The 26,802-nt window shown below is 45.9% G+C and overlaps 1 protein-coding gene across 1 annotated transcript; it reads right to left on the bottom strand.

Annotated features, from left to right (window-relative positions):
- On the bottom strand, nucleotides 207–25,932 carry TOR3A (torsin family 3 member A). Its single transcript, XM_018060653.1, has 6 exons — nucleotides 25,585–25,932; nucleotides 24,162–24,275; nucleotides 23,293–23,558; nucleotides 21,539–21,717; nucleotides 1,577–1,701; nucleotides 207–1,049 (listed from the first exon to the last, which is right to left on the bottom strand). The coding sequence occupies exons 1-6, from the start codon at nucleotides 25,850–25,852 to the stop codon at nucleotides 793–795; spliced, it is 1,209 nt and encodes a 402-aa protein (XP_017916142.1). The 5' UTR covers nucleotides 25,853–25,932; the 3' UTR covers nucleotides 207–792.

Below are 26,802 nucleotides of genomic sequence, written 5' to 3'. Positions count from 1 at the left end.
GGCAAGATGCTGTGGAGGCCTGGCTTAGTTGATGTGGTCCCGCAGCAAACAGAGCTAAGATGGCAGAGCAGGTGACCCCCCTGTCAGCTCTGGGTGCCAGCACACACCCTATCTCCACCAGTCCCCATCCGTACCACCTGGCGCATGGAATTTTGCTGCGGGAGCATGATTACTAGGGCTCAATAAGAAGGTAAGTAAGCCAAGGGTTTTAGAAAAAAATACAAAATTTTAATCTTTACATATGTTAAGGTCACTAATTTAAGTCTTAAAAATCTGCAGAGCAGAAGAAATCTTCACCTATACTGATTAAAAAAAAAAAACTTCCCCTGTGTCCTTTATTCTGAGCTCTGGCCTGAGCTCACAGATAGAAGCTGCTCAGCCTTCCTCTGGGAATAACAACTTGAAAGCCCACCCACCAGCCTGCAAACGTGAGGTCAGCCCCTGCCACTGGTAAGCAGAAGTTAGTCTTTCCCTTCTCTGTCACCGAGCATACTGCAGCCTCAGTCCCAACACCAAGGCCAGGCAGATGCTAATAAATCCTTGGGATGTCTCTCCCGCATGACTTCCCCCAACCAGCTGGCTCACATTTCGGAATGTGGCTCTTTAAGGCACCAAGTGATCTTAAGCATTGGCTCTATCTCTGATCTAAGGCCTCCCCTCTACACACTGCTTGTGTGCTCCTGACTGCCGGTTGCTAGCCTGCCCTTCTAACCCCTTATGTCCTGGACAGTGTGCTGCCACGACAGCCCAGGGTCCATTAGTGGAAAGAAGGCAGCTTCGGGAAGTTTTCATCTAGCCCTCAGGCAGGACGTAGCTAATTCTCTGGGAAATAGATTTACATCCCTGAGATGAGAAGAGCTGTTCCTCCTTGGGGACGTACACCATCATCCTAGCAATTTCATCGAGGGCCTCTTCTGTATACAGGAGGTCCTGGCTCAGGAAAGCGTCGCGTGCGCATAGCCTCACGTGACGGAACTCCAGTGGCAGGAAGGGGATGAAGAGGTCAATCAGGTTTTCCTTCACGAGACGGCTGTGCCCAAAGCCACTGTCTGAAATCAAGAGCAGGGTTACATGAGTTCTGACCTGGGGCTGAGCCCAGCTGGAGTCGAGGTGTTCCCCCACCCTAAGGGCAACTCCGGGAAGGCTGTCTTAAGTCTGTGTCAAGAACTATGCAACTGTGTCTCCCTTCAGGGAGAGAGGGCCGAGAGGAACTAGGCGTGTGAGAGGGAGAGACTGCGTGTGCCTTCCAGGCTATGGTTTCATCTGATGGCAGAAGGCAGAGGTGCAGCGGGCCTGCCTACAACTGGAGGCTGAGCCACTGAGACTCACATAGTGAGACTTTTCTTCTTCAAGGGTCTGTATGGCCAAGGCCAGCTATTCCCTTTTTAAGGGATAGTTTTCAGAAAAGGACTTTTCTCATGCCTACATCAAGCTGACAACAAGAATAATATATGGCGCCTCTGTGGTCCTGAGTACCCTGTCTTGTCTCATGAGCACAACTTCCAGCACGTACACGTTTTTCTCTACCTCCCCTCTCACCAGAGGCTTATGTTCTGCAAGGCTGGCAATCGCTTACCTGTGGATGCCACAATCTCAGCTTGGAGGCGGGACTCCAAGTGTTCCATCCGGACTTCTTCCCGGGACTGCCCAGCCTTAAGCAGGTTCAGGACCACCTCGTTGATGATATTGCCCCCAAGGTTACTGAAAGAGACAAGTCCTGTTAATAGATTCTGTTGGTGGGTTTTTAAAAAATTGGAGTTGATAAATAATGTTGGGTTAGTTTCAGGTGAAACTAAGTGATTCAAACTAATCACTGAATAACAAAGTGATTCAGTTATATATATTTATATATATATATTTTTTTTCAGATTGTCCATTTTGGTTATTATAAGATATTGAATATCGACTGTTGTGTTATACAGTAAATCCTTGTTGCTTAAATATTTTATTTATACTAGTGTGTATCTGTAAATCCTATACTCCTAATTTATTCCCTAACTCCTGTTTTCCCTTTGGTAACCACATCTTTGTTTTCGGCATCTATGGATCTGTTTGTTTTGTACATAGAATAATTCTTATAGATTCCACATATAAGTGATATGATATTTCTCTGACTGACTTCACTTAGTGTGATCTTCTCTAGGTCCATCCTGCAAATGGCAATATTTCTTCATTATGGGTCAGTAACGTGCCATTCTGTGTGTGTTCCTCACATCTTCTTACAACTATCATCTGTTGATGGGCATTTGGGTCGTTTCCATATCTTGGCTTTTGTAAAGACTGCTGCTGTGAGCACTGGGGTGTATGTATCTTTTTGAAACAATTTTCATAATTTCTGGATATGTGCCTAGGAGTGGGACTGCTGGATCAGATGGTAGCTCTATTTTTAATTTTATAAGGAACCTCCAGACTTTCCCATAGTGACTGCACCAATTTACATTCCTACCAACAGTATATAGGAAGGTTCGTTTTTTCCATACCCTCTCCTGCATTTGTTATTTGTAGACTTTTTAATGCTAGCCATTCTGACCAATATGAGGTGATATCTCATTGTGGTTTTGATTTGCATGGGGTCGCAAAGAGTCGGACACGACTGAGCAACTGAACTGAACTGAATAATTAGTGATGTTGAGCATCTTTTCATGTGTTTGTGGCCATCTGTATGTCTTTGGAGGAAGGTCAGTTTAGGTATTCTGCCCATTTCGGGGGGCTTCCCAGGAGGCTCAGTGACAAAAAACTCCCCTGGAATGCAGGAGATGCAGATTTGGTCCCTAGGTCTGGAAGATCCCCTGGAGGAGGACTTGGCAACCTACTCTAGTATTCTTGCCCGGGAAATCCCGTGGACAGAGGAGCCTGGCGGGCTACAGTCCATGGGGTCACAAAGAGTTGGACACAACTGAGCATGCACACTTGCCAGTTTTCGGGGGGTGGGTAGTTATTGAGTTGTATGAACTGTTCATATATTTTGGAAATTCATTCCTTGTTACAGTGTTTACGAATTATTTTCTTCTTTTCTGTAGCAGGTTGTCTTTTCATTTTGTTGATGGGTTCCTTTGCTGTGCAAAAGCTTTTAATTTTGATTAGGTCCCATTTGTTTATTTTTGCTTTTATTTCTTTTGCTTTGGGAGACTGATCCAAGACTATATTGCCACAATTTATGCTGGAAAACATTATGCTTATGTTCTCTTCAAGGAGTTTCAATGGTCTCATGTCTTAGATTTCATTATTTTTATATTTGGCTTCCAAACGCACAGTCTGACCGCTGGAGCCGTTGGTGCCTGGCAGAAAGGAGGTTGAGGGGCCTGGGCCTCCTGTCCTCCAGGAAATCTTGTCACAACACAAGTCTGTACAGAAAAGGCACTGTCCTGCTTGGTCATCCATTTTCCCTGCCTTGCTCTCTTTTGACCAACACTGAGACTGTCCTATATGCAGAGTGCACAAAGATGGTAGGATGTCGGTCTCCCTTGACTTCTGTATGGAAGGAGAGGCCCATGTGTATGATTCCAGGGCAGCTGGGGCCCGGGAATAAGACTTCAGAGGGCAGAGGAGGGTTCTGGGCACACAGACCCCGCAGTGCTCATCAGACGTGAGGCAGGAAGGGCACATGTCCAGGCATGGATGGTCAGAGGGCTTGTGGTGGTCAGGAGCTGCAAGCTGCTTGGAGAGGTGTGTGGAGCAGAGGCATGGAAGGCAGGCTGAGGCTGGCATGATGCCTTTGTCCGCCAGTCACGTGGATTTTAGCTTATAGGCCACGGAGAGCCGTTGAAGGGTACAGGGTAATAAGGTGGTCTGATCGGCTTTACTTTCTAATAAGATGGTCCCTGGGCCCACAGTGGTTGGATTGAAGAGAAAGCTAGTCAGGGAGCTTTGTGCCATAGTGCATGTTTAGAGATGATAAAGGCAATGGAGAAGGGTTTAAAGTTAGTGTAGGAGGCACAACTGAGAGGACCCTGTAACTGATGGACGTGAGAAGTAAGACAGAGGAGGTCACCAAAGAGAAACAAGTGTCTGCCTGGAGTGGCCCACAGCCTGCTCAGCAGAAGTGCGCTTTAAGAGAAGAGTGGAGACGCCAGCTTGGATTTGCACATGGTTGAATGTTGTGCCCTTGAGTGTTGTGTAATTTCACTGGAATTGTGGGTTTAAAACACAGGAAAGAGGAATGAGTTAGAGTGATGAGGGGTAGAGGAAATCTTAGAGAGGGGAAGCTGGGAAGCAGGACGTGAAGCCAGGAGCTGGCAGCAGGTCATGCTCCCTGCTCCTGGCGTCCTCCTGTCTGCTTCACAGTACTCAGGTCCCCTCCCAGGCCTTCTGCTAGCTCCTTACACACCGAGCTCTGCCCTGCTTTTCCCTCCAGCCCAGTACAGTGAGGGAGTATGAGTGACGGAAGCAGGGAGGCAAGGGAAAGAGCAAAGAGCCAATATTTGCATTCTGTCCTCATCAAACTCTTGAGTGGCTGACACTCAGGTACATTAGCTCATCTGTCTGCTCATTCAGCGTTTGAGTGTGTCCTGGGGGCTGGGTTTGGGACACAGGAGGAGCTGGGTGGTTCTCTGCTTGCCTGCCTGCCTCCACGATGGACAAGGAGGACACCTCCTGGGGCAGGCATCCTTTCCTGCCAAGGGATGCAGTCTTCCTTCCTGTAGGGGCCAGTGTGCCCCTTACAGCTCCATTTTATTCCCGAGGCCAGGGGCCCCCAGCTGGAGGGCCTGGCACAGATGAGGGGAATCCCCACCCCTTGTCTCCTGCTCAGCCAGACTTCCTCTGACCTCTGCAGGTGGGAAAGCTGCTTACATCGACTCTCCTCTACTTCCTGAAGCTGCGGTCCTCCTCTTCCTGTAGGACGGCCTCCTGGGCAGGTCATCTGTGTACACGCCAGACCACAACTACGTCAGCTGAGGCGAGACCTGCCCATCCTGCATAACTCACGGGAGGTAAAGGCAGGTCTACACGTGCGCAGGCTGCAGGGCAGGCATCCAGGGTGAAGGGGAGAGGACCAGGATTCACTCAGCGCCAGGGGCACAGACTCCAGTGCTGTCCCCATTTGCACCCAGAGGGCCACCTGACCTGACGTCTGAGATCTCCCCCTCCCTTCTGACTTTTCTCCTCTAGTCCCACAGCCAAGGGTCTCTCTTCTCCCTCCATGTTTCTGGCTTTATCTCACCCAGCAGTACATAACCGGGGCCCCTTTTCTATTCCAACCCAAGCCCAACATTATACTTTTTAACAGAGCTTGCCCTCGCAGAGTGCTTCAGTTCCCTTGCACATCCTCCCAGGTCACCTGCGGACTGGGAGTTCTGAAGGGACGAGGGACGGAAGTCCCCCTAGTGACGCGCCCTCTGCCCTGGCTCTGGGAGGGGAGAGCCTGTGGTCTTACCAGTCCTAAGACCACAGAGGACGGGACTCAAAGGATTCTCCAGAACTGTGCTCGCCAACCCCAGCCTGGACTGCTAAGTCTTCCCTAAAGAACAGCCACAAACTCAACTCGAGCATCATCTCCCCGAGCCTTCGTTTCCTAATCTGTAAAAGGACAGACCTGAAGCAGGTGATTTAAGAAGCCCTCCTTAGGTCACCTTAGATTTGATGGTCAGTCAACAGACATTTCCATGAGTACTTCCTGTGTGCTGGGGTACAAGGCCTTTGATTCCATGAACAGTTTACACTTGTATAGTTCTAATTTTTAAAGCCCTTTCTATCCATTCTTCTCCTGACAACAGCCCAAAGAGAGCAGGTATTAACCCTCTTCACTTTATAGCTTCAGTGGGAGGACTGTGGCTCTGATCTTCAGAGCTCCGTGTGCCCGCCCAGCCCTGTGACACCATTCCCAGAGCCTCTATACTTGGTAGAAATGGGCAAAAGTAGTCAATGTTAGTTTTCTGGTACCCAGCCAGGGGCCTTGATTCCCTCAGGCCCAGAGGCCAGACTGGTTCGAGGATTAGGGTGACTAGCTGCATCCACACTCCCCACTACACTCCCTGCTTCAGCTGCCACCACGTTGCAGGGGGCCAGCAAAGCCACTAGCACTTCAAACAGCATGCTCAGGATTTGTTTCAGGGTTAAACCGCCAGCCTTACACCAGTGATTTGTTTACATCATCAGTGCTTTCCTTTCAAATGTAAGAGTCCTCACCACATAGGTAAGGTCACTGTAGAAATCAAATCCAGAGACACAGTCTTCCCCCACCCATCACCAGAACACCCGATGGGGTCTAGAGGTGCTGCTTTGAGGGCGCCTGGGGCAGCGAGGTGCTGAGCCCTAGGGTCAGTCTGGCTGGCCCTCAGGCTCCAGACAGTCCACCCCGGCCTGCTGGGCCCACATCAGAGTCAATGGAACTGGAGGCCATGTCCTCGCCTCCTGTCACCACTGTGTGTCCTCCTCCCCAAGGGGCTCAGAGGCTCCTCCAGGGCCAGCAGGGTCTCTGCATCCCCTGCCAGAGTAGGCCCGGTGGGGGGCAGCTTCTCCCCAGACCCTGCCCAAGCTCTGCCATCTGTCTGCTCATTAGGACCCTCTGGCCTCGGACAGGGCACAGAGGCCGAGGTAATGGGGGGAAGGGCAGGCGGTGGGTTAGACGAGGGCAGTGCTGGCAGGTCAATGACTAAAATACTACAACGTCTGCCTAGAGATAGCAGGGTCACCTGGGTCACATTAGGAAATCCTGCCACCAGTGAGGGTGAGTTTTTCTATGCCAAGAACTGGTGGAAAAGCCAGTGTCTGGGCACCTTGGGCTAAGTTGGGGAAAGGTTGGCCACGGCCATTGCTAGGAGGCAGGAGTGGGCTCAGCCGAGGAGGAGGAAGGAACCAGGCAGCGGAGGGGGAAGAAGCCATGCACAACGGCAAAGGATCCCTGCAACAGGAAAGGGCACCCGAGGCGGCCGGGCTCCAGGCTTCCTTCCGTTCTGAAGGAAGAACCTCCTGCAGCGAGGAGGAGGAGGTTCTGGGTCCCCACCCCTGTCAGGGCGTGGGGGGAGAAGCCTTGGGGACCCAAGATGACTCCTTATCTGACCCTGCATTTTGGAGCCCCCACCTAATTCACAGCAGGAAGAGATCCATACTTCCAGGCTGCCTCAAAAGGGGGTAATACACAGCTGAGGAGGAGAGCTAATTCAAAGAATTTACTGTCCTTGTCTCCTAATTCTGAACCACTCAAACCACAGCAGAAAATCTTTCCCTGCTTTCCTCTTAAAATAACCTTGGAGGCTCCTGTGCCCTCCTTCACAATGCACTGCAGGTCCTGTCAGCTTTACTTATATCTATTGAAATTATCATATGGTTTTTATCTTTCAATGTTAGTAACAGACCAATGTTACAGACCAAAATCCCAGCTCACTCCTTCATACTTGCCAAGCCTTGAGGGAAAACCAGACCCCTTAATTTCTCTTCACAGTGAAAGTTGCTCAGTTGTGTCTGACTCTTTGTGACCCCATGGACTATACAGTCCATGGAATTCTCCAGGCCAGAATACTGGAGTGGGTAGCTGGCCCTTTCTCCAGGGGATCTTCCCAACCCAGGGATCCTGCACTGCAGGCAGATTCTTTATCAGCTGAGTCACCAGAGGGGTCCCCTAAAGCTGGGGAAAATCCCCAAGTGAACATGTACTGGCCTGCAGGGGGAGGGTGATGGCAGGGAGGAGTGGTTTGGCTTCCACTGAATGCAAGATGCTGCTTGTGGCACTGAAATAGAAACTGTGATCAAAAATTTTCCCCAAAGCAAAAGCCCAGGGCCAGATGGCTTCATAGGTGAATTCTAGCAAATATTTAGACAAGAGCTAATGCCTATCCTTCTAAAACTCTTCCAAAAAATTGCACAGGAAGGAACACTTTCCAACTCATTCTATGGGGCCACCATCACCCGGATACCAAAACCAAACAAAGACAACACAAAAAAAGAAAATTACAGGCCAGTATCACTGATAACATATGCAAAAATCCCCATAAAATTCTAGCAAACACAATTCAACACATTCAAAAGATCAAAAACCATGATCAAGTCAGGTGTATCCCAGGGATGCAAGGATTCTTCAATATATACAAGTCAGTGTGATATACTAACACTGAAAGATAAAAACCATATGGTAATCTCAATAGATGCAGAAAAAGCTTTTGACAAAATTAGATACCTGTTTATGATTAAAAAAAACTTCAAAAAATGGGCATAGAAAGTACCTATCTCAACTTAATAAAGACTATATATGATAAACCCACAGCAAACATTATTCTCAATGGTGAAAAACTGAAAGCATTCCCTATAAGATCAGGGACAAGGGGGCCTACTCTCACCACTATCATTCAACATAGTTTTTGAAGTTCCTAGCTATGGCAATCAGGGAAGAAAAACAAAAGGAATCCAGATTGGAAAAGAAGTAAAACTCTCATTGTTTGCAGACGACATGTCTTCCCGACCCAGGGATCAAACCCAGGTCTCCCGCATTGCAGGCAGATGCTTTACCATCTGAGCCACCAGGGAAACCCGATACTGTACACAGAAAACCCTAAAGATACCATCAGAAAGTTACTAGAGCTAATCAATGATACAAAATCAATACACAGAAATCACTTGCATTCCTATATACTAACAATGAAAAATCAGAGAAACTAAGGAATCAATCCTCTTTACCACTGCAACAAAAAGAATAAAAATACCAGGAATAAACCTACCTAAGGAGACAAAACTGTAAGACACTGATGAAAGAAATCAAATATGACAAACAGATGGAGAGAGTCCATGTTCTTGGGTTGGAAGAATCAATACTGTGAAAGTGACTATACTACCAAATGTAATCTACAGATTAAATGCAATCCCTATCAAATTACCAATGGCATTTTTTACAGAACTAGAACAAAAAAACTCACAATTCATATGTTCCAATAGACCAACAAAACAAGATAGACAGCCCAAACCCATGCACCTATGGATACCTTCTTTTTACAAAGGAGGCAAGAATATACAATGGGGCAAAGATAGTCTCTTCAATAAGTGCTTCTGGGAAAACTGGACAGCTGTGCATAAAAGAAAGTAGAACATTGCCTAACACCATACACAAAGATAAACTCAAAGTGGATTAAAGATCTAAATGTAAGATCAGAAACACTATGACATAAATCACAGCAAGATCTATGACCTACCTCCTAGAGTAATGGAAATAAACAAGTGGGACCGAATTAAACTTAAAAGCTTTTGTGCAGCAAAGGAAACTATAAACAAGGTGAAAAGACAACCCTCAGAATGTGAGAAAATAATAGCAAATGAAACAACTGACAAAGGATTAATTTCCAAAATTTACAAGCAGCTCATACAACTCAATTCCAGAAAAACAAACAACCCAATCAAAAAGTTGGCAAAAGACCTAAACAGACATTTCTCCAAAGAAGATATACAGATGGCTAACAAACACATGGAAAGATGTTCAACATCACTCATTATCAGAGAAATGCAAATCAAAACCACAGTGAGGTACCATCTCACGCTGGTCAGAATAGCTGCTATCCAAAAGTCTACAAAAAATAAATGCTGAAGAGGGTGTGGAGAAAAGGGAACCAACCCTCTTAAACTGTTAGTAGAAATGCAAACTAGTACAGCCACTAGGGAGAACAGTGTGGAGATGCCTTAAAGAACTAGAATTAAAACCATCATAGAACCCAGCAATCCCACTACTAGGCTTATACCCAGAGGAAACCAAAATTGAAAAAGACATGTACCCCAATGTTCACTGCAGCTCTATTTACAGCTAGGACATGGAAGCACCTTAGATGTCCATCGACAGATAAATGGATAAAGAAATGTGGAACATATATACAATGGGATATTCAGTTCAGTTCAGTCGCTCAGTCGTGTCCGACTCTTTGTGACTCCATGAATCGCAGCACGCCAGGCCTCCCTGTCCATCACCAACTCCCGGAGTTATTACTCATTCATAAAAAGAACACATTTGAGTCAGTCCTAAAGAGGTGGATGAACATAAAGCCTATTATAAAGAGTGGAGTAAGTCAGAAAAACAAATATATACTAATGCATATATACGGAATCTAGAGAGAGGGTGCTGATGAACCTATCTGAAGAGCAGCAATGGAGACAGAGAACTGACGTATGGACGTGGCTGGCAGGGGAGGAAGGAGAGGGTAGGATGTATGGAGAGGGTAACATGGAAACATACATTACTATATCTAAAATAGATTACCAATGGGAATTTGCTTTATGACTGAGGGAACTCAAACCAGGGTTCGGTAACAACGTAGAGGGGTGGGATGGGGAGGGAGGTGAAGGGATGTTCAAGTGGGAGGGGACATGGGTCAACCTATGGCTGATTCATGTTGATGTTTGGTAAAAACCAACATAATACTGTAAAGCAATCATCCTTCAATTAAAAATAATTTTTAAAAAAGAAGCTACTTGTGATGCATTCAAGTTGGGCCAAGAGGGACCCAAACTTGACTGCTAATAGAACTTGGGGAGGACTTTCTGTTGGACACTTGATTTCAAAATTCACTTTCTGCAAAGCCATTTCCAGAACCTGTGGCACACAGTAGAGCAAAACAGGAAATGGAGTGCAGTGTTTATATAAAGTGATCAGTTCTACACTGTAAGGTTGCAAATCTCAACACAGGAGCTGGAAAGCTTTTCATCAACATTATACCCTGAATTCCAGGCCAGTGACTTCCTCTCATGATCAGTGAAGAAACAGACTTTCCAAGGCTTGAGAAAGAATTGGCCATGTTGGACTTCATGGGCAACTATCCTCCAACTGTTTATAATTTGGGAATTTTTAAGGGTAGTTTGTACTTAAATTTCAACTAATATGCTGACTTGAAAACTTAACGCCCTACTAAGAGTCCCTTGGACAGCAAGGAGATCCAACCAGTCCATCCTAAAGGAGATCAGTCCTGGGTGTTCACTGGAAGGACTGAAGCTGAAACTCCAATACTTTGGCCACCTCATGTGAAGAGTTGACTCACTGGAAAAGACCCTGATGCTGGGAGGGATTGGAGGCAGGAGGAGAAGGGGACGACAGAGGATGCATCACCGACTCGATGGACATGAATTTGGGTAAACTCTGGGAGTTGGTGATGGACAGGGTGGCCTGGTATGCTGCAATTCATGGGGTCACAAAGTCGGACACGACTGAGCAACTGAACTGAAGAGGGGACTCCCAGCACGTGAACTACATTTCCAACTATATTACAGAGCTTTAGCAATCAAAGCAGTATGGTACTGGCATATAAATAGACACATAGATAAATGGAATAGAGTGGAGAGCCTAGAAATAAACCCATGCATATATGGTTAATTTACAAAAGAGGAGCTAAGAATATGCAGTCTCTTCAATAAATTTTTTAGGAAACCACATGCAAAAGAATGAAACTGGACCACTGTCTTATACCATACACAAAAATTAACTCAAAATGGATTAAAGATGGAGATAAGATGGTAGAGTAGAAGGACATGAGCTCACTTATGACAACTAACTGCTGAAAAATGCTGGAACCTACCAAAAAAGGTATCCTACATCCAAAGATGAAGAAGGCACAATGAGATGGCCCGAGGAGCCAAACTGTGATAAAATCAAATCTCATACTGGCTGAATGGGTGACCCACAAATTGGAAAATAATTATATCACTGAAGTTCTCCCACAGGAAAGTTCTGAGCCTCAGGTCAGGCTCCCTAGCCCGGGGACAAGGAGACACGAGATAATCTGTCTTTAATGCCAGTGGCATTTGGGCACAGGAATTGGCAACCCACTTCAGTATTCTTGCCTGGGAAATTCCATGGATGGAGAAGCCTGGTAGGCTACAGTGCATGGGGTCGCAAAGAGCCGGACTCGACTGAGTGACTTCAATGTTAAATGTTAATGAGGGAAACAGAAGCTGGGTCTTATCCCTCTGGTGGGCAGGGCCATGTCAAAGTGTCAAGGTGTTTAGCAGGTAGCTCTATGCCCAGGAAGACTTTAAGAAGTCTGTCTGCTGATGGGTGGGGCAGTGTTCCCACCCTATCAGCCTGAGATGTCCCAGCATTGGAGCCTACAGCCAGTTGGGTGGAGCCAGGTCTTGGTGAGAAAATGGCAGCCTCCAGCAGGGCTCACACCAATGAATACTCCCCAGAACTACCACTGCAATGGTCTTTGTCCCTGCAATGAGCCCCAGCCACCCTCCGCCTCTGCAGGAGGCCCTCCAATATCAGCTAATAGGCCTTGCCCAGGCTTTTATGAAGTCCCTGCTTTTTTCCTTGGGTCCTGGTGCACATGAAACCTTGTGTGTGACCTCCAAGAGTAGGGCACAAGCCTCAAACCTACACAAGCCTATTGGCCTCATCCACTAGGGGGCAGACAGCAGAAGCAAGAACTACAACCCTGCAGTCTGTGGATGGAAACTGCAATCACAGAAAGTTAGGCAAGATGAGATGACAGAGGAATGTGTCCCAGATGGAGAAACATGATTAAAACCCCTGAACAACAACTAAGTGACGTGAAGAGAGGCAGCCTATCTGAAAAAGAATTCAGAGGAATGACAGTAAGGATGATCCAAGAAAAAGAATCACTAGAAAGAGCATGGGGTCACAGACCTAGAAGACATGTGACATGCTTAGCAAAGCCCTGGAAGAAGTAAAGAATATACAGCACTTGCCCAGCACTCCAGTGGCTGGGAGTTCACTGCCAATAGAGGGAACATAGGCTTGATCCCTGGTCCAGGAAGATCCCATGTGCCACAGCTACTGAAGCCCATGCATCCAGAGCCCGTGCTATGCAACAGGAGAAGCCACTGCAGTGAGCAGCCCGTGCACTGCAATGAGGAGTCGCCCCTGCTCACTGCAACTAAAGAAAGCCTGTGCACAGCTACAAAGACCTAGTGCAGCTTAAGAGAAACGAATAAAAGTTTAAAAAAGGATAAACAAACTGATGAACAATACAATTACTGAAATAAAAATACACTAGAAGGAATCAATAGCAGAATAACTGAGGGAGAAGAACACATAAGTGAGCTGTAAGATGGGATGGTGGAAATCACTGCCATCAAACATAAGAAACAAGAATGAAAAGAGGACAGTCTAAGAGACCTCTTGGTCAATATTAAATGCAGCAACATTTGCGTTATAGGGGACCCAGAAGGATAAGAGGAAGAGAAAGGACCTGAGAAAATATTTGGAGAGAGAATATTAATAGCTGAAAGCTTCTCTAAAAGAGGAAAGGAAACAGTCACCCAATTCCAGGAAGTGCAGAGTCCCAGGCAGGATAAACCCAAGGAGGAACATGCTGAGAAACACAATAATCAAACAGACAAAAATTAAAGACAATGAAAAATATTAAAAGCAACAAGAGAAAAGTAACAACATACAAGGGAATTCCCATAAGGTTATCAGCTCATTCCTCAGCAGAAATTCTGCAGGCCAGAAGGGAGTGAAACAATATATTTAAAGTATGAAAGGGAAGAACCTACAACCAAGAATACTCTACCCAACAAGCCACTCATTCAAATTTAACGGAGAAATCGAAAGCTTTACGGACAAGCAAAAGCTAAGAATTCAGTCAAACAGACTAGCTTTGCAACTAATACTAAAGGAACTTCTCTAGCAGAAAAGAAAAGGTGACAACTAGAAACAAGAAAATTACAAATGGAAAAAGCTCATTGGTAAAGGCAAACATGCAATAAAGGTAGGAAATCACCCACACACAAATATATGATACCAAAACCATCAATCATGGGAAGAGGTGAGTACAAATGCAGGATATTGGAAATGCATATAAAAGCTAAAAGACCAGGAACACTTAAAACACTCTTGTTTGTAAATATACCAAAACCTCATAGTAACCACAAACTGAAAATCTATAATAGATACACAGGGAAGGAAAAAGAAATCCAAGCACAACACTAAAGTTAGTCACCAAATCACAAGAGAAGAGAACAAGAGAAGAAAGGAAGAAAAAAAGACCTACAAAACAAAACCAAAACAATTAACAAAATCTAAGAACATATATATCAATAACCAAATTAAACGTGAATGGATTAAATGCTTCAACCGAGAGACAGACTGAATACAGAACAAGACTCATATATATGCTGTCTACAAGAGACACATTCACATCTGGGGAAGCATACAGATTGAAAACGAGGGTATAGAAAAAGGTATACCATGCAAATGTAAATCAAAAGAAAGCTGGAGTAGTAATACTCATGTCAGACAAAATAGACTCCAAAGACTGTTACAAGAGCAAAGAAAGATACTACGTAAAGATGAATGATAGATCTATGAAGATCTAACTATAAACATACATGCACCCAAATTCCTAAAATGGTTCTATGAAGACCTACAAGACCTTCTAGAACTAACACCCTAAAAAGATGTCTTTTTCATTATAGGGGACTGGAATGCAAAAGCAGGAAGTCAAGAAACACCTGGAGTAACAGGCACATTTGGCCTTGGAGTACAGAATGAAGCAGGGCAGAAGCTAATAGAGTTTTGCCAAGAGAATGCACTGGTCATAGCAAACACCTTCTTCCCACAACACAAGAGAAGACTCTACACATGGACATTACCAGATGGTCAATATCAAATCAGACTGATTATATTCTTTGCAGCCAAAGATGGAGAAGCTCTATACAGTCAACAAAAACAAGACCGGGAGCTGACTGTGGCTCAGATCATGAACCCCTTATTGCCAAATTCAGACTTACATTGAAGAAAAGTAGGGAAAACCACTAGACCATTCAGGTATGACCTAAATTACATCCCTTATGATTATACAGTGGAAGTGACAAATAGATTGAAGGGATTAGATCTGATAGAGTGCCTGAAGAACTATGGACAGAGGTTTGTGACATTGTACAAGAAGCAGGGATCAAGACCATCCCCAAGAAAAAGAAATGCAAAAAGGCAAAATAGTTGTCTGAGGAGGCCTTACAAATAGCTGTGAAAAGAAAAGAAGCTAAAGGCAAAGGAGAAAAGAAAAGATATGCCCATTTGAATGCAGAGTTCCAAAGAATAGCAAGGAGAGATAAGAAAGCCTTCCTCAGCAACCAATGCAAAGAAATAGAGGAACACAATAGAATGGGAAAGACTAGAGATCTCTTCAAGAAAATTAGAGATACCAAGGGAACATTTCATGCAAAGATGGGCTCGATAAAGGACAGAAATGGTATGGACCTAACAGAAGCAGACGATATTAAGAAGAGGTGGCAAGAATACACAGAAGAACTGTACAAAAAAGATCTTCATGACGCAGATAACCACGATGATGTGATCACTCACCTAGAGCCAGACATCCTGGAATGTGAAGTCAGGTGGGCCTTAGGAAGCATCACTACAAACAAAGCTAGTGGAGGTGACAGAATTCCAGCTGAGCTAGTTTCAATCCTGGAAGATGATGCTGTGAAAGTGCTACACTCAATATGCCAGCAAATTTGGAAAACTCAGCAGTGGCCACAGGACTGGAAAAGGTCAGTTTTCATTCCAATCCCAAAGAAAGGCAATGCCAAAGAATGCTAAAACTACCGCACAATTGCACTCATCTCACACGCTAGTAAAGTAATGCTCAAAATTCTCCAAGCCAGGCTTCAACAGTTTATGAACTGTAAACTTCCAGATGTTCAAACCGGATTCAGAAAAGGCAGAGGAACCAGAGATCAAATTGCCAACATCTGTTGGATCATTGAAAAAGTGAGAGAGTTCCAGAAAAACACCTACTTCTGCACTACTGACTATGCCAAAGCCTTTGCCAGTGTGGATCTCAACAAACTGGAAAATTCTTCAAGAGATGGGAATACCAGACCACCTGACTTGCCTCCTGAGAAATGTGTATGCAGGTCAAGATGCAACAGTTAGAACTGGACATGGAGCAACAGACTGGTTCCAAATCGGGAAAGGAGTACATCAAGGCTGTATACTGTCACCCTACTTATTTAACTTATATGCAGAGTACGTCATGCCAAATGCTGGACTGGATGGAGCACAAACTGAAATCAAGATTGCTGGGAGAAATATCAATAACTTCAGATATGCAGATGACGCCACCCTTACAGTAGACAGAGAAGAACAACTAAAGAGCCTCTTGAGGAAAGTGAAAGGAGAGTGAAAAAGTTGGCTTAAAAACTCAACATTCAGGAAACTAAGATCATGGCATCTGGTCCCATCACTTCATGGCAAATAGATAGGGAAACAATGGAAACAGTGACTAACTTTATATTCTTGGGCTCCAAAATCACTGCATACAGTGGGTGACTGCACCCATGGAATTAAAAGACACTTACTCCTTGGAAGAAAAGTTATGACCAACCTAGACAGCATATTAAAAAGCAGAGACATTACTTTGCCAACAAAGGTCTGTCTAGTCAAAGCTATGGTTTTTCCAGTAGTCATGTATGGATGTGAGAGTTGGACTATAAAGAAAGCTAAGTGCCAAAGAATTGATGCTTTTGAACTGTGGTGTTGGAGAAGACTCTTGAGAGTCCCTTGGACTGCAAGGAGATCCAACCAGTCCATCCTAAAGGAAGTAAATTCTGAATACTCATTGGAAGGACTGATGCTGAAGCTGAAACTCCAATACTTTGCCCACCTGATGTGAAGAACTGGCTCTTTTGAAAAGACTTTGATGCTGGGAAAGACTGAACATGGGAGAAGGGGATGACAGAGGATGAGATGGTTGGATGGCATCACTGACTTGATGGACATGAGTTTGAGTAAACTCCAGGAGTTGGTGGTGGACAGGGAAGCGTGGCATGCTGCAGTTCATGGGGTCACAAAGAGTTGGACATGACCGAGCGACTGAACTGAACTGATGCACCCAACATAGAAGCTTCAATATATAAGGCAAATACTTTACTTTATAAGGAAAATACTAACAGCCATAAAAAGAGAAACTGACAGTAACACAATAATAGCTGGGGACTTTAAAGCCCCACTTTCATCAATGGACATATCATCTAGACAGAAAAATCAATAAGGAAATATAGGCTTTAAATGATACATTGGACCAGATGGATTTAATTGATATTCATTGAGCATTCCATGTAAAAGCAGCATTCTTCTCAAGTGCACATGGAACATTCTCTAGGACTGATCACATGCTGGGCTACAAAGTGACCCCCAGTAAATTTAAGAAAACTGAAACCATATGAAGCCTCTTTTCTAAATGATGCTATGAGATCAGAAACCAACTATAAGAAAAAAACCTGTTTAAAAAAAAAAACCCACAAACACATGGAGGCTAAACAATATATGCTACTAAACAACCTATGAATCACTGAAGAAATCAAAGAGGAAACGAAAAAATATCTAGAGAAAAATGAAAATGAAAGCACTATAATCCAAAACCTAGAGGGATGTAGCAAAAGCAGCAAAAAAAAAAAAAAAGTTTATAGCAATACAATCTTACCTCAGGAAATAAGAAAAACCACGAACAACCTAAGCTTATACCTAAAGCTGGAGAAAGAAGAACAAAACCCAAAGTTAGCAGAAGGAAATAAATCATAAAGATCAGAGGAGAAATAAATGAAAATAAGAGATTACTACAAATAACTATATGCTAATAAAATGGACAACCTAGAAGAAATGGAGAAATTCTTAGAAAGGTACAATCTCCCAAGACTGACTCAGGAAGAAAAAGAAAATGTGAACTGATCACAAGTACTGAAATTGAAACTGATTGAAAACTCCCAAGAAGCCAAAGTTCAGGATCAGATGGTGCACAGGCAAATTCTAACAAACATTTAGAGAATAGTTTCTGAGACTATTCAAAAAAAAATCTCAGAGAAAAGAACACTCCCAAACTCATTATGAGGCTCCATCACCTGATATCGAAACCAGAAAAGATACCACAAAAGAAGAATTACAAGCCAATATCACTGATGAACAGTCACAAAAATCCTCAACAAAACACTAGCAAATGAAGCCTAACAGTACATTAAAATGATGAAGGGGTATTTATCCCAGCAATGCAAGGATTTTTTAATATCTGCAAACCAGTGTGATATACCACATGAACAAACTGAAGAATAAAAACCATATGATCATCTTAATAGTTGCAGAAAATGTTTCTGACAAAATTCAACACTCATTTATGATAAAAACTCTTCAGAAAGTGGGCAAAGAGGGAACATACCTCAACATAATAATAAGGCCATATATGACAAAGCTACAGGTAACATACTCAATGATGAAAAGCTGAAAGTATTTCTTCTGAGATGAGGAGCAAGACAAGGATGTCCTCTCGCCACTTTCATTCAACATAATTTTGGAAGTCCTACCCATGGTAATCAGAGAAGAAAAAGATATAAACAGAAATAAAAGGAATTAAAATTGGAAAGAAGTAAAACTGTCACTGTTTGCAGATGGCATACTATACACAGAAAACCCTAAACATCCTACCAGAAAACTACTTCAGTTCAGTTCAGTCGCTCAGTCATGTCTGACTCTTTGCGACCCCATGAATCGCAGCACACCAGGCCTCCCTGTCCATCACTGTCTCCCGGAGTTCACTCAGACTCACGTCCATTGAGTCGGTGATGCCATCCAGCCATTTCATCCTCTGTCGTCCCCTTCTCCTCCTGCCCCCAATCCCTCCCAGCATCAGAATCTTTTCCAATGAGTCAACTCTTTGCATGAGGTGGCCAAAGTACTGGAGCTTCAGGTTTAGCATCATTCCTTCCAAAGAAATCCCAGGGCTGATCTCCTTCAGAATGGACTGGTTGGATCTCCTTGCAGTCCAAGGGACTCTCAAGAGTCTTCTCCAACACCACAGTTCAAAAGCATCAATTCTTCGGCGCTCAGCCTTCTTCACAGTCCAACTCTCACATCCATACTACTAGAGTTCATTGATGAATTCAGTAAAGTAGCAGGATACAAAATTAAGACACAGAAATCTGTTGCATTTCTATATACTAACAAAGAAAGATCAGAAAGGGAAATTAAACAATGCCATTTACCATTATATCAGAAAGAATAAAATACCTAGGGATAAACCTATCTAAGGAGGTAAAAGACCTATACTCTAAAAATTATAAGACACTGATGAAAAAAAGTAGATGACACAGATAGAAGATATATCATGTTTTTATATTGGAAGAATCAATACTGTCAAAATAACTGTACCACTCAAGGCAAGCTACAGATTCAGTGCAATCTGTATCAAATTACCAATGATATTTTTCACAGAAATAGAACTAAAATTTTAAAAATTTGTATGGAGACACAACAAAAGACTCCAGATAGCCAAAACAATTTTGAAAAAGAAAAACAGCTGGAGGAATTAGGCTCTCTGCCTTCAGACTATACTACAAAGCTACAGTAATCAAGACAGTATGGTACTGGCACAAAAACAGAAATATAGATCAATGAAAGAGGATAGTAACCCCAGAAATAAATCCACGTACCTAAATGTCCATTGACAGAAGAATGGATAAAGAAGACTGATACATGTATACAATGGAATATTACTCATCCATTACATAATGAAATAATGCCATTTGTAGCAGCTTGGATGGATCTGGAGATTAGTCAGATGAAGACAAATATCATATGATATTGCTTATATGTGGCATTAAAAAATGATACAAATGAACTTATTACAAAACAGAAACAGACTCAAAGACTTAGAAAACAAACTAAAGGTTACTAAAGGGGAAAGGTGGGGGAGGGGCAGAATAAATTAGGTGTTTGAGATTTACATGTACACACTACTATATTTAAAATAGATAACCAACAAGGACTTATTGTATAACACAGGGTACTATGCTCAATACTCTGTAATAGCCTAAATGGGAAAAGAATTTGACAAAGGATACATGTATAACTGAATTACTTTGCGGAACACCTGAAACTAACACAACATTGTTAATCAATTATACTCCAATAGAAAATAAAATGAAGAAAAAAATGGATTAAAGACTTGAACTTAAGACCTGAAACCATAAAACTCCTAGAAGAAAGCATCCGTGGTAATTTCCTTGACAGTGGTTTTGGCAATTATGTTTTTGGATTTCACACTAAAAGCAAAGGCAACAAAAACAAAAATAAACAAGTGGATTACATCAAACCAAAAGCTTCTGCATAGCAAAGGAAACCATCAACAAAACAAAAAGGAAACCTACCAAATGGGAGAAAATACTTGCAAATCATATACCTGATAAGGGGTTAGTATTCAAAATCTATAAAGACCTCATACAACTTAGCAGCAAAAAATAATCTAATGAAAAAATGAACAAAGCTCTGAATAGACATCTTCCCAAAGAAGACATACAGGTGGTCAACAGAGACATGAAAAGGTACTCAACATCAGTGATCACGAGGGAAATGCATATCAAAACTACAATGAGATACCACCTCCTACCTGGGAGAATGCCTATCATCAAAGAGATCAGAAATAACCAGTGTTGGTAAGGCTGTGGAGAAAAGGGAACCTCTGTGTATCACTGGTGGGAGTGTAAACTGGTGCAGCCACTATGGAAAACAGTACAGAAGTTCCTCAAGAAATTAAAACTAGGAACTAGGACTCCCACATGATCTAGCAATTCTACTTCTAGATATTTATCTGAAGAGAATGAAAATACTCAAGGAGATATTTGTACCCCCATGTTCACTGTAGCATTATTTGCAATGGCCAAGATAAGAAATGAAGTGTGTCTATCAATAGATGAATGGAAAAGGAAAAAAAAATGCATATATAACGGGATATTATTCAGCCATTAAAAAGAAGGAAATCTTGCTCTTTGCAACAACATGGGTGGATCCTGAAGGTATTATGCTGCGTGAAATAGGTCAGAAAGAGAGAAAAAAAAAGATGAATACTGTACAAACTTCAACTAGTAACTCGTGGGGATGTAATGTACAGCATGGTGGCTTTAGTAAATAATACTGCATTGCATATTTGGAAGGTGCTGAGAAGAGTACACCTTGAAAGTTCTCATCACAGGATCAAAAAGGTTTTATAACTATGTATGGTGACCTGGCATGCTGCAATTCACGGGGTCGCAGAGTCAGACATGACTGAGCGACTGAACTGAACCGATGGTGACAGATGTTAACTAAACTTATTGTGATCAGCTCACAACATAAACAAATAGCAAATCAATTATACACCTGAAACTAATATGTCAATCATACCTCAATTTAAAAAAACCACTTAATGTCCATCTAAGAGGGGACTCCCAGTATCCCTCCCTCAGGAGGCCATGTACTAACTGGGGAGTCTAAGGGAGCCTCCCGATCCTGAGAACCAGGGAGGAGGCCAGATAAGGGATGGCTGGGTCTTCCCCAGGCTGGTCCCGGGAGTTACTTGGCCTGTGCTGGTGGTGGTGGGGGGGTCAGAATCCTTCAGAAGTGTTTGGTCGAATCAGGGCAGGAGACCTAAGGCTCCCCACCCTTGCTGCCACCCAAGCAGCTGGGCTTCTGTTTTCTCTCCTGGAGTTTGTGTTGGTTTCCTTTGTGGAAAAGGGTAGGCAGCCTAGGAGAGTATGAACCCCACCCGACCCCCTCAGCTCCCAAGCCTGGCACACACACTGCCCGGACAGGGTTCTTCCTCCCCTCACCCAGTCCTTCTGACTTTTGTTTCTCAGGCCTTACCTGAGAAAAAGAAAGATGGTTCTCTTGGACTCGGCTCTGCGGTTGCTGGGGGCCTGGCGTTCCAGGTGTGGCCTGAGGGCCTCCAGCAGTCCTGGGTGCAGCTTCTCAGCTTCGTCTAGAATGAACAGGGTCTGGCGACAGTGCTCCTGCGTCTTCCTGATCTTGTCCGTCAGCTCCTCCTGCACAGAATACGGGGAGCTGCTGGGAAGCAGTGGGAGGCACCTCCCGACCCTGAGGGCCCTAGTGAGGTTTTCCCAGGGTGTCTACAGTGGATCACCTGGAGCTGGTTTCCACCACAGAACCACCAATCTAAACCTCTGGGGATGGAGCTAGGCCATCCTCCTTTAACAAGCCTCCCAGGTGATTCTCCTGCACCCTGAGATTGAAAAGCCAACTAGTGGAGCCAGCCTGGGGAAAGGGCCTTGGCAAATGGCCCCAGCCCTGCTTCCCCGCTCCAGGATGAGGTTCCATCCCAGAACTAACTGCTGACTCACCCCCCCCCAGGGGTAGCAGTCAGGCTGTCACACAGGGATGACAGGTAGAGACAGGCTCGGGTGCCCAGAGGCAGCCCTGTCTTGAACTCCCAGGAGCAGAGCACCCACCAGCTTCTTCCCTGAGATCTCAGCCCAGCCTGGTGCCCAAGAGACCCAACTCAAAACTGGGATTCCCCACCCCAGGCAGGATAGTAAGTCCTGGACTGAAACGATGCTGCTCTGCAGAGTTCCCCAGGAGAACAGGGCCAGCTCCTACCCCAGGGGGAGGTGTTTTTTTTTTTTTTAATTAATTAATTTTTCATTGAAGGATAATTGATTTACAGTATTGTGTTGGTTTCTACCAAACATGAATTAGCTAGAGGTTTACCCACGTCCCCGTCCACTTGAACATCCCTCCCACCTCCCTCCCCAAGGGAGAGGTGTTTGAGCAGAGTCCATAGTCTCCATCTACCTCTAGCCTTCCTGGTTTTTGACTTCAGCCCCATCTCCCCAGTGTGTGGGTGTGAGAGTATAAACGTGTCAATTTCCACAGTGGGGAGGCTGAGAGTCACAGGTGTTTTACTGCAAAGCCAGCTAGCTCTTTCTTGGGGGTCCTGACCCACAGCCTGCCCTGCCAGGCCACACTGAAACTGCCATGGCAATCTGTCCTCAAAGTTATGTAATCTTCCCAGGTCAACACACTCCAAATACTGAAACTGAAAGCCAAAGCCAGACACAGTCACCTCTGGCAGGCTGCAGGGGGGTTTGGTCATTGCATGGCTAACATGTCTGAATGAACAAAACCCAATATAGCAGAGCAGCAGAAACTCTTTGTATGTGATGAGTCCACCTGTTGGCATGAAATGAGTACTTTTGGGAAGCCGTGGAAAAACCACTTACGAGAAGCCTCTTTAAAAAAAAATTGTGGAACATGCAACTTTCTGTCCAATATAAATTATAAAGAAATTAAAGAGCACAGGGGAACAGCTTGATTACGATAAAGCTTTTGCTTGCTTTGTTTCACACTTCCTGAGGCACTTCCACTCCAGTTTACAAATTGAACATATGGATTCTCTGGTTAAGCTCAGGCCCTCTTGGGCCTCACCTGTTGAGTAGTTGTCTCAGGGTAACAGCATCGTCCCTCCCGCCCTGCTGTCCTCCAACCCCCACACCCAGGGCTGGCTTCAGCCTCTCTCCCAGCACCCAGGCCTGTGTCTCGGCTGCCCAGGCCTCCGTCGGGCCCAAGCCCTCACCCAAGCTCCTTAGCACGGCCGGCCTCACCTCGTACAGGTCCACATTCTTGGGGTGAGGGAAGTGCAACGTGGAGATGAACACCTTGACACAGTCGCTCCTCAGCCCGTCCTGGTACAGGTTTTCTGCCAGCATCCGCGCCACGAAGTTCTTGCCTGTGCCAGACCAGCCATGGAATGACAGAGCCAGGGCCTTGTCCGGCCGGGGCATCTCTAAGTAGGCCCTCACCGCCGTCAGGACCAGCTCCCGGGCCAGGTGCTGGCCGTGCAGGCGCACGCGCAGGTCCGCCTCGAGGCCTAGGGATGGGGAAGAGGCCACGCTGAGCAGGGGCACACAGATGCATCCCCCCCAGGCTTGGGGATGGCTGAGAGTGAGCACCACTGACCATCTCTGAGGTGGGAGCCATCCTGTCTGGGGACTTCACGACAGGAAGCCACTGGGCAGACCTTGCAGTAGAAGAGATTCAGTGCTATTTTCTGAAGAGTTTGAGAAATCCACATTGATTTCACCCTTTCTGAAGGTTCTGAAGACACCCCCCTAGCAGGGTTGCAGAGTCCTGTCTGGAGGAGGAACCCAGCCCCCCACTACCATGAAGTTGCTCCTGCCTGGAAGTTTCAGGACCCCCTAAATATTTTAGGGAGACCCCCTTATTTTATTCATTTCAATTCAATTCAGCCAACACCTACTGAAGCAGCTAATGTGGCCAAAGCCCTCTGCCAAGGCCTTTCTTTCAGCCATGAGGGTGCAGGGTATGGGAGGCATGGTGGAGACAGGAAGGGTCTCTACCATGCTGCCAGCTATTGGCAGACTGAGGTTGGGGCCCTACGCCTTGGCATTCTCCTGAATTGCCTTCCCCCCTCCCCAAGATTCCTGGCCCTGAGGGCCACGTGAGGTCTAACCTGTGAAGTTGTTGATGATCCTGCAGTCCCCTCTGTCACAGCAGTCCCAGAAGCTGCAGGACCACGTGCTCAAGATATCCAGGTACTGCTGGCCCAGTAGGGCAAAGCTCCAGGCTGGAAAAGGAGGAGCTGTGAGACAGGAATGGAGCCCAGGCTGGGCTGAACACTGCCTCCCTTCAAACCACCAGAGTGGTTCTTCCGTCCTCTCTCCAGAACCACTCCCCACCACTCTGCCCTGGGCCTTCCTCTCACTGCACCTGGGAATGGGCTCAGGTGGGCATCTCTAGTATGAGGAAGTAGATGGCCTTGCTATAGATGCAGCTCTAGTTGCAGCAAAAGCTCAATTTACTCAACAATAAATCTTATTTTGTGCCAAAGTGTAAGTTACCCAGGCCCTGCCTGCAAGGAGTTTGCGGTCTCCGGGGGAGACAAACAGTAACGTGATTACCATGCTTCCTACTTGCTCTGGATTGCAGAATCATCTGATCACGGCCAACCCCAAGTGTCTCAATTCTTTTGCTGCTGTTAAGTCGCTAAGTTGTAACCCCATGGACGGTAGCCAGCCAGGCTCCATTCTTCTATCAGATGTCAATTTGAATATACTGAGCACTGGCAAAAACAAAACAAAAACCATTCACTGGAATTTAGAACTTTTGATTTAGGGACTTCCCTGGTAGTCCAGTGGTTAAGACTCTGTACTTCCAATGCAGGAAGCATAGGTTGGATCCCTGGTTGGGGAACTAAGATCCCTCATGTCTGGAGGCCCTGCTCTCCTCTCCACCCCCCAAAAAAGAACTTTTAATTTAAATGAAAGATGTTTCTAGCACTACTGCAGGATTATCACTACAGAACCTAGAGTTAACGACATCTACTGCAAGGAGTCTGAGACCACCAGGGCCAGGACATTGATTTGACGACCCTGCCTCACAATTTATCAGTGACAGAGAATAAATCAGAACTCAGGTCTGGGGGACTGGTAGCCCAGCTTCAGCTTCTGTAAGCAGCTGAGGAGGACGACAAGGTACTTGGGGGGAGTGCCCAACTGGGGATTTTCCTAAGTCATCAAGAATGTGGGCAAGAGCAGCTCCTTGGAATAATGGCAGGGCAGGTTCGGAGACAGCAGGGACCTGTAAGCCGTGTCTGGAGGAGCCAGGAACGGGCGGGGAGTGCAGCCAGGACCGCTCGTCTGCACAAGGACGCAGCGCCAGCGGCAGTGATGAGGGTTCCTGGTTCCGAAGAGGCTGCCCCGCTCTTAGCTCGGCCTAAAGGCTGGGCGGAAGAGCAGAGCCGTTGGCTAAGGCGCTCGTCTGCCGATCGCGACGGCCCGGGACAGGCGCGAGGCTCGGAATGCCGCGGCCGGATCCCAGCGGGCCTCCCGCATCCCTCCCGCCCGCTCCCGCCCTCCTGAGCCCGAGGGTCTTACCCGGGGGCCGCGCCGACGCCTCCTCATCCTTCCCACAGCCCTCAGGCCACACGCGGCAGCTGAAGAGAGCCCAGTAGCGTCTGGAGAGCGCGCCGGCCGCCCTCAGTCGTTCCCGCAGGCCCTTGAAGGCCAGCCAAGCCCCGGCCGAGCCTGCCTCCTCGGTCCCCTCCCTCGGCCTTGCCTGGCCGCCGTGTCCCCACGCACTCGGGGGCGGCAGCAGCAGCGACAGAAGCAGGAGCCAGAGCAGACGCTCTGTGCCCCCGAGCATGACCAGGCCGGCAGCAGGTCCCTCCACCACTGGGCCTTCCCGGCCCTTTCAGGGTCCCGGCCTGAGGGCGGGCGCCCGTACTTCCGAGGCCCGGATTGGCCGGGGATTGGCGTTGCCATGGGAACTGCAGGCGGGCCGAGCTCTTCTCCCAGGTGACCCAGGGACGAGACCGGTTCCGCCCGGAACCGAAACCGAGTGGTTCTTGAGACTGCAACCCGAGGCCACTTGCAGGCGCCGCCCAGCCGACTGGGGCCTCGCTGCCAGGCAGCAGTCTATTCTGGGTGATCGTGGTTGCAAAGGAGTTGAAGTCAGGCCTTGAAATGGCCACTGTCAATCACCCAGTTACTTTCGTTCGGCTCCGGTGGCCCGCCTGAGGGCTACGAAATACGGGCTCCCACTGGTGCCCTGTCCTGTGTCTGCAGATCAACTTCCTGCCAACCTGTTAAATGAAACCGGGCAACCGTCTCACCGGGAGCTTGAGTTAGCCAGGGGAAGTGAGCCCTGGGTCTGGCTTCGCTACAGAGGGAAATGAAACAGAGCAGCAAGCAGTCAGCAGGTTTCCACAGCTGGGGAAGCTAATGGGCTCCAGACTGGAGATATTTCGATTTGGGAGAGTCATGGAAAAACCACGAGGTCTCAAGTCAATGTAATCACAGCGTGTTGAAAACAAGCTAGGCTGAGTACTGAATGCACTTTCTGGGCTTAAATTTGCAATTTTGAAATGCTTGTGACTGAACAGCTCTTCAAGACACCGCTGGCAGAAGACCTCTGGGCCTCTCTTCTCCGTAACGTGAGCATGTAACAAGCTTGCTGGATTTCCCAACTGCTTACTGCATTTTTTTCCAAAGATCACCTGAGTTATTGAAGCTACTGACCTAAGAGCCATCTTGTCCTGGAAGAAACTGGTGAATTCATGCTGATAAAATGACTAGTATTTACCTTGGTTTCTT

This window comes from Capra hircus, chromosome 16 (assembly GCF_001704415.2).
Source record: "Capra hircus breed San Clemente chromosome 16, ASM170441v1, whole genome shotgun sequence".
NCBI lineage: Eukaryota > Metazoa > Chordata > Mammalia > Artiodactyla > Bovidae > Capra > Capra hircus.
The sequence above is the reverse complement of the archived record's forward strand: the minus strand, read 5'-3'. Positions and strand labels throughout refer to the sequence as shown.